The sequence below is a fragment of the Alosa sapidissima genome, chromosome 14, assembly GCF_018492685.1.
Source record: "Alosa sapidissima isolate fAloSap1 chromosome 14, fAloSap1.pri, whole genome shotgun sequence".
Classification (NCBI taxonomy): Eukaryota; Metazoa; Chordata; class Actinopteri; order Clupeiformes; family Clupeidae; genus Alosa; species Alosa sapidissima.
Window position 1 is genome coordinate 19509583 of NC_055970.1, and position 11122 is coordinate 19520704.

General features: G+C 40.7%; 2 protein-coding genes across 14 annotated transcripts in view; both read right to left on the reverse strand.

The window, feature by feature from the left end:
- LOC121681234 (retinol dehydrogenase 11-like) overlaps positions 1–11122 on the reverse strand; it is a 31155-nt gene that overhangs the window by 9400 nt on the left and 10633 nt on the right. For 2 of the 13 annotated variants that reach the window (XM_042060845.1, XM_042060842.1), the window contains exon 1: positions 9287–9489. The exons of 2 other annotated variants lie outside the window; for them this stretch is intronic. In XM_042060845.1, the coding sequence (XP_041916779.1) occupies positions 9287–9362 (76 nt within the window). In that variant the 5' untranslated portion in view covers positions 9363–9489. Of the gene's footprint in view, positions 1–43; positions 367–6995; positions 7011–7898; positions 8091–8785; positions 8930–9286; positions 9493–11122 lie in introns of those variants that run through there. 9 more of the 13 variants (XM_042060846.1, XM_042060843.1, XM_042060849.1 and 6 more) reach the window with 9 other exon arrangements.
- Positions 3535–11122, reverse strand: part of LOC121681238 (retinol dehydrogenase 11-like) — a 28361-nt gene continuing 20773 nt past the window's right edge. Inside the window, exon 8 of the mRNA XM_042060858.1 lies at positions 3535–3553. The gene's annotated coding sequence lies outside the window, so the exon portion shown is untranslated. The remainder of the gene's footprint in view (positions 3554–11122) is intronic.

The following is an 11122-nucleotide window of genomic DNA, read 5'->3' on the forward strand; positions in this document are numbered from 1 at the left end:
AGTTAAAGCTTAAATGCTGAATCATTGCCCAGTAGTTTTTCACTTTGACTGAAAATGTCCTCCATAGTTCTCAGAGTTGTTATAGTCGGCTAATAAAACATCAGAAGCGGCTGTAAAATAGTTTACCAGCTGTGACAATTGTCAGTCCAGTTGCATGCTCATTCACAAACTGCTTCATCTGGGAAATGTAGTCATCCATTGTCCCAGACAGTGTAGTAGTCCAAACCAATTACAAGGAAACTGGATATACTGTAGTTTGCGTCTGACTTCTGCTTGTTGCTACTAACACTCACTTTTACTCTCACAGAACAGAATCTACTGTTGGACTTTCTCTTCCTGTCCAGCTGCAGGTAAACAGATGACATATGAGGTACGCTCTGACTGGAGTTTGATCTTCAAGCACACCTGTGTAAAACATGCTTCCCTGGCCAGACCAGTCACGCCGCTCCATTGGGCTTTAGGGCGGAAGTGTTATGTAAAGTGAGCCTTACAAGTTTTGCCCCAGTGCCCTTGCAAGATGTTTCTGCAGATATTTAGGTACTCCTCCTTCAAGCAAAAAAGCAAAGGAGCTAAGCTATAAGAGCTACAGCAAAGACAAGAAGTTATCAAACTAAGAACTCTGGTATCTAAGCTTGTATCCCTTCAGCATGATTCTTACACCAACCAATCATAATGAAACAGACATAACATGAATAATTCCCCAACAAATAGAGCAGGGAACACATATTTACCTTAACTCTGTTTACTTAAAAAGAGGACTCTGCCACTGAACAGGGCAGACTGATACACCTGTTGAGTTGAACTTTAGTTACTAGATGAATGCCAATAACATCCAGAAGCATTTGCATTCAGATGTCATATACACTCTCATTTCATAGTCTCATCTCAAATTCTCATTGAATCTCATTGTGGATGTAAAGAATGATGATGCCATTAGACTTCATTCACAGGAGTCTTTGTCTCCTGTATTGCCTACAACTGCTTTGGAGTCATTTTTGTTTTTTTTGGTTTATGGTGATTTCCTCAAATGGAGAGTTTGAGTCAACATCTAAAGCAAAAGATTTAGGTCAGGGGTGTCAAACTCATATTAGGCAGTCAACCGGGTTTGACCTCATAGGGGCCATCATTGTCAGGGGTGGACAGTAACTAAGTACATTTACTTGATTACTGTACTTAAGTATGATTTTTGAGTACTTTACTTGAGTATTAATATTTTTCGAAACTTGTGACTCACTCCACTACATTTGAAAGACAAATACTGTACTTTTGACTCCATTTGAAATATGAGCAAGAAGTACTCATTACTTTTAACCACATTTGAGTCTTTGAATACAATAATGCAATTGACCATCATGAAGTTCATTTTTTTCAATAGTCCAATTTGAACTAGGCTGAATTGGCTGTGCTAATGATGGTGACAATAGATTCTTCATCAGAACATTCTCCATGTTATCTGGGAGAACTACACAAACCTGTTTGCAATAGATTCTTCATCAGAACATCCTCCGTGTAGCCTGGGAGAACTACACAAGCCTGACTTGAGAAGTGGTCGGGTGTTAACCAGGTTATCCTCCATTATCATGAACATTCACCACATAGCTAGATCTTTAGCGTACATCATTAAACAATAAATAATCTACAATAAATAATCTATTATTGAGTTATCTGTTTTTTTATTTGCCAGTTAAAATGTTTTTAGATTTGTGGATGAATAATGATTTGCATTATATTATTGCATCCATTTGAACAGTTGCAAGGTTACAAAAATAGGTACAATGTTTTTGGTAAGTCCTATGAGTGACCAAATGATGTATACCCTACTGTAATGACCAAAAAAACATTACATTACAATACATTAAAAAGGACAAATTGTACTTCTGAATACTTGAGTATTTTTAAAAGCAAGTATTTCTGTACTTCGACTTAAGTGAAAATCTGACTTAGCAACTTCCATTTGTATTAGAGTAATATTTGACAAGGTGTATACTTTTACTTAAGTAAAGGAATTGTGTACGTCATCCACCTCTGATCATTGTCTTTGGCATTCTCATGATCATTTTCTGCATGGATATCAGATTGTTGTTTTGCGATTTACTCCTTTACTACACCCATATGAGAAAACAAGGGATATAGATTTATCATGAACTGCAAGGGATATAGGTTGTCATATACTGCGCTTTCTTTCTTGAAATATTCTACCTTCCATGTCAGTCTTTTTCTTTTTTACCAGCATAGAGAGTATATGACTATACCTACATAATGTAATTGTCAGTGCAGCAAGCTACTTTTTTCCTTTTCTGCATCTTCCTTCTTGGGGATGGTTTATAGTGCTAGCTTTAATTCAATTCTTATGGACCCTTTCAACAAGGTAAACAAAAACAATGCTTGAACGTTCTATTTGGGCCCCAATCTACTTCCTCTGCATTAAGATAACATTTGGAATGTTAAAAAGGAAGTCTTGTGGGGCCAACTATGATGCTGATAATGGAACTCTCTTGAAAGGGTCCATATCATAGAGATATTGCTTATTACACATAGTCAGTGACAACTGGATGTGAATATCTGTTTTATTTGTTAACAAATAAATTGTTAAGCTCTGACCCGCATAGCTTTCTTGCGTTCTTTAGATATCCTCCAGGTGTGCCACAAGGAACGGCTAGGATTAGCTTTCGACACCGTATAGGGGCTGATCAGTTGGAAGTGGCATGCTACCAGATTTTCCATATTTAGCTTCACGATTATAGACCACTCTCAGTTCCCTCTTTGATCCTGAAAAGTGACGTCATTACAACATATCACCACAAGCAGTCAAATAACTGAGACTTTTTTTTGCTGGACTGCTCTGATTACACCATTAGTTGGATAAAGTCAAGAGAGTACAAATGAACCGTTTATTCCAGTATGCATACACTCATAATACCATCACATTATGAAAACTGTATCTGTAGGTTATTGGTAATGCCACCGTGCACTTGAGGAATCAGAAAGTCAACACATACAGCAATCAGAAAGTCATGAAATGTGTAACAACCCTCTATAAAACATATGCTAAAATAAACATGACGTGTGAAGAATGTGCAAGGAATGTGGACACGTGGAGAATATCAGTATATGTGTATGTGTTAGGGATGGGGACGAGGCCGCATGTCGAGACCAAGTCGAGACCGAGTCTTTAAAGGGTCAAGACCGAGACTGCTTTTTAAATGCAATAAATGTAATAACAGCAATATACCTGGATTTCATATTCAAAGTGTGACATTTAATTATATCATATATTTAATTAATTAAAAAAAATGGGGGGAAAGGGTCTCGTGGTCTCGCTCTAAAATTACGAATCCGCCTCTTTCCAATGTAGGCCGAGACCTAGTCAAGACTGAGCATTTTTGCTTTCAATTCCGAGACGAAACCGAGTAAGCAAAAAATGGGCTCGAGACCAAAACCGGACTCGGTTACTACAACAATAGTGTGTGTCCGTGTGGTAGCGTGTGTGAGTGACTGAGGGAGAGAGAGGGAGACAGAGAGAATGTGTCTTCTCTTAGGCATATTTGTGTGTGTGTGTGTGTGTGTGTGTGTGTATGTGTGTGTGTGTGTTTAAACTCTCTTAAAGGAGAATTCCGGTGTGATATTGACCTAAAGTGTGTTGAAACATGATACCGAGTGTGAACGTATGTGTCATAGCCCATCTCGGCTTGTCCCCTGCACTCCAAAATCTGGCGCTAGTTAGCCGATGCTACCAACAGCTTTTTCAATGGTGGTGCTTCAGCATCGGGCTAGCCATGCAAATAAATCACTGTTTTACACCATTTACGAGGCTCAATGTATCTCCACACTTCATTGGTAGACTTCCGAGGGCCCTGACATTTAAAACGAGACATTGAGAACTTTGAAAAAGCACTGGTAGTTTACTTACAAGACGATTTATACAGACAGTATCTTCACAAAGTTTAGCGTTTGCAGCCATCTTGAATTTAGTCACAATAAGTCGAGCCACGAGTAAGAATGAACAGGTATGATAAGGGATCAGATTCCAAAAATAATTCTGTGGAAATGCATGGATTCCAGTTTCTTCCAGTAGCAGCAATTGGAATCCATGCATTTCCACGGAATTATTTCCGATGCTACCAACAGGTTTTCAATGGGGGTGCCTCGGGCATTGGTATAGCCATGCAAATAAATCACTGTTTTACACCATTTACGAGGCTCAAAGTAGCTCCACACTTCATTGGTTTAAATCTCCTTTAAATTACATGATTGTCAGGATTACGATCTATGGTCTTTTAGGCCCCCACTGGCGACTGTCAGCGCTGCCATGAGGTCGATGGTGAGGGCCCAAAAGACCATCAAGCCTAGCCTGACGAGCCAGACCCACATCAAGATGTAGGGTCTGGGAACCATAGACAGTGAAAGAAATGGACGAACAGACTCCGTCGTTTTCAATGAGAGGGCACTGACGCAAATTGAACGTTTTTTCAGTTTTTCATACTGCACAGACTTGCACTTAAAGGCACACTATGCAGGTTTTTTAGCTTAATATGCAAGTTTTTTAGCTTAATTTACCTTAATTTAACAGCTTCAGAGTCATTGGAATGGTTATATGACTTTTTTCGGGTTGAATGGTGGCCGTCTCGCTTCTACGGAGCCCCGGATATGTCATGGGGAAAAAAAATAATAAGTTGTGGCCACGAAATAGCAATTCGTTCCCACAAAATAATAAGTTGTGGCCACAAAATAGCAATTCGTTCCCACAAAGTACTAATTTGTGGCCACGAAATATTAATTTGTTCCCACGAAATAGTAATTCGTTCCCATGAAATAGGTCATTTGTGGCCACGAAATATTGATTCGTTCCCACGAAATAGTAATTTGTGGCCACGAAATATGTAGCCTATTATCTAACGTGCACTGGACAGCTGGGTGAGCAAATCAAGCACCAGTAGAAGCCTGTCGTGTCTTTTCTCATCACTCCCCACCAGCTCTCAATTCTCTGGTTTGCAGTAGGGTACAACCGGGACGATTGAAACGGGGGACGAATGAAACATTCTGGTTTTCTCCGAGTGCAACGATGATAGACAGACATTATTTGGACAAAGCATAGAGCATATTAACCTCCGTTGCTCAGCCAAATGCTATCCTGTTACGTCCTGTTATCACGGAGTTACAGGCGATAAACGATTTCTGATGGTCACAAGTTTACTTCATTAGCGGTTTATTTTTTTTGATTATTAAAGAGTGTTTTTCATTTAAAGGTTTGACTTCATGCTTATTTAGTAGAGCATTTAGTGCTCTCCCCAATCACAGACGTTCACATTGCATGTTTGTTTGTAATGGATGCAAAACAGCCTATAATGCTAAATATCTATGGGGGGACGATTGAAACGCCTATTTGTCCCGACCAGGCAGTAAACCCCATTTATTCTAAGTCAATGCACACATATCTGTGTTTATACTATATTTTATGCAGGTCAGACATGGAAAAGCAGTTTTAGAAAGATGCAAATATATTTGGGGCATTTATGGGACTTTTTGTGGGAAGTTTACATATTTTAAGCTGTATGTTTCATTCGTCCCCCATGCTGTTTCATTTGTCCCAGCCAGGAGGGACGAATGAAACATAACGCACGTTCGACGACTTCTTAAATAACTCTTGAACGGTTTTGTTCAGAGCTGTAAAAGCAACTGTATTTGATGTAGGTTGCTAGTGATGTAGGTTGCTAGTGACAAATTAACTTTCAGTGTTTTACAATGTCTTTGTAAATTACGTTTCATTAAAAAGTGTTTCATTTGTCCCGGTTCTCCATCAGCCTCGGCGTTGATCCTGACCGTCCATCTATCTCGGCACAGGTCCTCGGGTCAGCGCACCTCTGTGACGCGACGTTTTACAAAAGATAGAAGTGCCCGATATATGATTTCATCAGCGCGTGGCGTATGCAAATAATAACAAATAAATGGAACAGTGATAGGTGTGTGGGTAGAAGGCGTGAGATGAGATGAGGATGGGGAAAAAGTGAGAGTGAGGAGGGGGGGGGAATGAAGATTCACCTCCAGCTATCTGATGCATGTTTTAATGGAAATGTTCACGGCCGCCTTATAAGAAAACGCAAACGAGAGAGACACGTTCAAGTCGTACCTACGCCGGTGTAGCGACTATTAAGTAGCGAATTAATATTTCGTGGCCACAAATTACCTATTTTGTGGGAACGAATTACTATTTCGTGGGAACGAATTAATATTTCGTGGCCACAAATTAGTACTTTGTGGGAACGAATTGCTATTTTGTGGCCACAACTTATTATTTTGTGGGAACGAATTGCTATTTCGTGGCCACAACTTATTATTTTTTTTCCCCATGACATATCCGGGGCTCCGTTGTAATGCTTTACCTTAACATACAATGGTATTGTAGGCTACATAGCTTTGTTCATGAGTTTCCGTGCTCGCAGGACAGCTTCTTATCCAAACAATACAAATCCCTACTGTGCGACAGAAAGACTCAGGCATAATAGCGTCATATTACGTCAAACGTTAGCTTCCCTACAACTGGACTCGCTAACTCTATACTTCTTACGGGAACCTCAACGTTACATACGAGGTAGTTGAGCCTGTTTTGCCTTCTATTGTTTATGTAGATAATACAGAAGCTACAATGTCGGCACAGGATATATGTTATTTGAAGTTATGGGAGTTCAAAAAAATCCTAAATGAATGGGCGTTCTATGGGGTCAGAGAGTTGATAACCACTGCTCCATGGATGCTTCTACTTCCGGGAATTCGCCTGCCCCCTTGCTGGGAACTCACCATTGGCAGTGCTCAATCCGAGGGGTGGGACAAACAGTTGCCTTTCAAATTCCCTCAGCACGCAATAGGATAGCGCTACAACTCATGAGTCCCATGCGTTTTCCCACCAGCAGAGCTAGTTGGCTAGTTGATCAAACTTTTGTCAACTTAAAAAAAAAAAAAGCTTAACTCGAGTCGCAATTCAAAGACCGCTGTTCGCCAGCAGCAGCATCCATCTTCTTGTCATTATGTTAAGCCCCTCCACCAACTCTATAGACGATGTGATCTGCCTGACCGAAGTTTGGTTTTTCCACCTCGCAAGCCAACGGAGTTGCTAGACTACCCTGGCTGCAAATTACATTAGGAACGCTAGGGTGCGATTTCTAGGCTACATCAAGCCAGGATTACTGTAAAATTAAATGACATAATAGTCCAGTTACACTCTGGGGGCATGAACATGGCTCACGAATACGCCTCCAGAGTGCAGCGGAGTGCAGTCCAGTTTAAAGCCATAGGCCTACACACTGGGGGCATGACTCACGAACATGCCTCCAGAGTGCAGTGTTGCAGTGGTCTGCCTGCGTTAGCTGTTGGAACTAGCAACTCAAGTAGTTAAAACCGATTTTTTCGGACCGACAGTACTCGGTGATCTTGAGAAACGGGGATCTATGTGAAAACTCTGACCACTCGGCTGACCACAGTGACCACTCGGCTGGGGGCCGACTTCTTCAGCAGGTCCAGAAGACTGTTGGTCAGAAGGAAGTGACCCAGATGGTTCACTCCAAACTGCATCTCACAGCGTTCCTCTGTCTTCCATTTTGGGCACATCATGATCCCTAGGAGCAAACAGGTCCATAGCTGGCATGAAGCTTCAAGGCCTGATACAGTGTGTCTGAGAGATAACACAAGTCATGTTGCCACTTACAAAGCACTAATCTTGTGACTTACACAACTTCAAATGGCTCACATAAGGACACAGACATCATATCTCATTTCTTTCTCTGTAGTTTTAACAAATGCAGACTTATTCATAACTCAAGTCTAGTTTTACCTTAGGGCATTTACATATTGACATATAGAAATGCCAAGGAACATGACCATTGATGTGGGTGCAAGGAGCACACCTGCATTGTTGATGAGAATATCCAGACGCTCCTCACTGGCCTTCACATCAGCGGCTAGTGCGCGCACAGATTTCAAGGAGGCCAGGTCCAGCTGCATCACCACAACGTTCCCATTCCCGCTCCGTTTCCGGACCTCATCCGCAGCTCGGTTCGCCCGGACCATGTCTCTACACGCCAGGATCACCCTCGCACCTGGTTTGGACAAAATAGAGGGAGGATTGTGCTGATTCAATCACTTAGAGATTACCAAGGTCATTAGAAATAATAAGACATTGGTCAGCTTAGTCATCATCAATGTGTCAAAACATCAATCAAGTATCTAAAAAGCTGAGTCATTGTAATGGGTGTGCCATATGTGTGGTAGTGTTCATTCAGCCTTTGCCTGTTGTTACGACCCTGCCGGTCTCGGCTTGCCTGTCTTTGTCTGTTTCTCTGTGTTGCAGGCCAGTCATGACACAGGTGCTGCTGATCACCTGATTGGGGCACCTGTACTATAAAAGAGGCTACCTGGCTGGAGTTCAGGGTTCCCTCTTTCCATCGCAACATGCGTCGCCTTTGTTTGGGTTTTGCACATTACTCTGATTTACACCACATTTTTTTTTTCTTACCATGTCATTAATACTGACTGCACTTTACATTTTGCATGCATTATTACTTTAATAATAAATACATATTTTTGTTAACTCCTTATCCACGTGTGGTCTCAATATGTTAAATCACCCAAAACGAGCCGGGTGGTTCTAACACTGTAAAAGTTTTTATATACTTTTAAAAATGATATAACATTCTAGATTAATTATGTGTCTAAAATCTGAGTCATTGTACAGGTGTGCTAATGTGTGGGTGTGTTCATTTATAAAAGATGACGAAGGTGAGAATGTACTGACCTCTCCTGGCCAAGTCCACAGCTGTCTCCTTCCCTATCCCTGTATTTGCTCCAGTGATCAGCACTGTCTTGCCATCCAGTCGGGCTTTGCTGCGGCATACGCCACCAGAAATCCATCTGCGCAGTGCAAAAAGCCCAGCACCTACTTAACATGAAGAGAATTGTGTTTGGTTAGACTCATTAGAGCAGGAGTTATGATTAATGTCCCATCATATATGACTGTCTTAAAAAATGAGTTGTGCAGGAAGGGCTGCATTGGTTTGAATTTGACATCTGATTTGGTGATGGTGGTGGGGGGGTGGCTTGTGGGGTTGTTGAGTCAACCAAACCAAAATAAAATGGCATTTTGGCATTGGGGGTATTTTAACCTGACACAATTTTTCAGATATCTCTTTTCACAAATGCAGATGACTGATGTAAAAGTATGCAACCACATTACTATAGTTATAGTCGGCTTATAGAAAATCAGAAGAGGCTGTAAAATAGTGGATTGAGAATTTACCAGCTATGATGACAACTGCCAGTCCAGTTGTATGCTCAGTCACAAACTGCTTCATCTGGGAAATACAGTCATCCATAGTCCCAGACAGTACAGTCCAAACAAATGAGAAGGAAATTGGATATACTACAGATTGCGTCTGACTTCTGCTTTTTGTTTACTTACACTCACTTTTACTATCAAACTCTCACCCACACCTGTGTGAAACATGTGTCCGTGGCATGACCAATCACGCTCCCCCATCGGGCCGTAGGTGGAATTATGATGTGTGAAAGTGACCCCTTTGCCCCAGTGGGGTAGGTGCCCTTGCAAAGTGTTTCTGCTGATAAAGTGCAGAGCTGCTGCCCTGCTCTGTGCTGCCCCATGAACTGTCACCTAATCTCCCATACTTACATTCTCTGGGTCACAAACAGAACAAACAGAAATAATGATTAAAGCTTAATCAAACACATTTTCTGACCAGAATTCACAACAATATTGCAATTTATCATAGCTTCAACTGTCAGCTTTGATTGCAAGGATTTTTACAAATCAGTTTGATTTTCCTTCGTCACACTGAAGGGCTGGTTAAATTTTTGCTGAGTCATGACTTCCTCATAAGTTCCTGCATAAGTTTCAGTCAATATTTATTCCAGCAGAATGCTGATCCTGACACAGGACAGAGGATCATAAACATTTCCACTTAATGTTTAGCATACGTTCCTACAGGGCATCATAAGCTAAACAATATTCATTAAAATATGAGTGTTCCCCTGGTTTCACTCTCAGGTAAGCACATTCCACCCATCTCAGATTGTGTTCTCGGTAGGCCATTTTGTTAAGGATCACCTGTGGGAATGTGCTGACACACATGTGTGATCAATACAGTCCATAAGCTTCTATAGAAACATTCACCAGAAGTCAGTTGATGTTCACACTATATGTGAGAGACAGCTGTTTAGCAGCAGGGACATTTGTGAATCTTGGCTCAATGTCACTAATCTGGTCTGAAAATGAATTTTTTTTTTTAAGTCATCTATCCGATTTAATTTAGATCATTTTTCCAGATCTCCGCTCCAGTTCACTCCAGTATCTCCTGTCCACAATATGCCACTAGCTCCTATAACTGTGATGTTGAAGGCGACTTAACACAAAGTATTTAACTAATGTACTTGGTTTCTAAGGCAAACTATGGAGTACAACTTGTTCCACTTCAAATTTAATCTGAATATTTTGTGTTTTCATTTAAATTGCTGAATTTTAGCAATAGGACTATTTAAAAACCAAATTTGAATAGGTTATATTTTTTAATGGAATTAATTTGTTTGGTACTGAATCCCAGTCAATTTGCAATTTAATAATATAAATTTCACTAATATGCTCTGATATGTATTATCCTCACCGAAAATTTCACTTTCTGCACTTCCACATTTAGGCTACGTTTATACGGTGACGATGAAAAGACAAGACGCAGAAGTGGCATCTCGTCTTCTTTTTTTTTTTTCGCGTTTAGACGAGCATTCTCAGGGGGAAATCTTTGTTTATATGAAGACGCAAGAGTATGTGATATTCGATCGGATATGCATTCCAGACCATAGACTGTATATATAGTCTATGTTCCAGACCGCTGAGTGGTGGGGTGATAGAACCCCGGTACGTCACGCGCAGACATTCTAATTTGACAGTTTAGCCAGAGAGGTAACCAAGGATCTTTGGTTTAGCCGTTTAGACGGAGACGCAACACGGGTCGTCTTCAAAACTCTACACTCTGGAAGGAGTCTTCATTTTTGCGTCTTCAATTTTTTCAATACAATTGCTCAATTCAGCAATTCAATTGAAAATACAAAAGGTTTGGTTTGA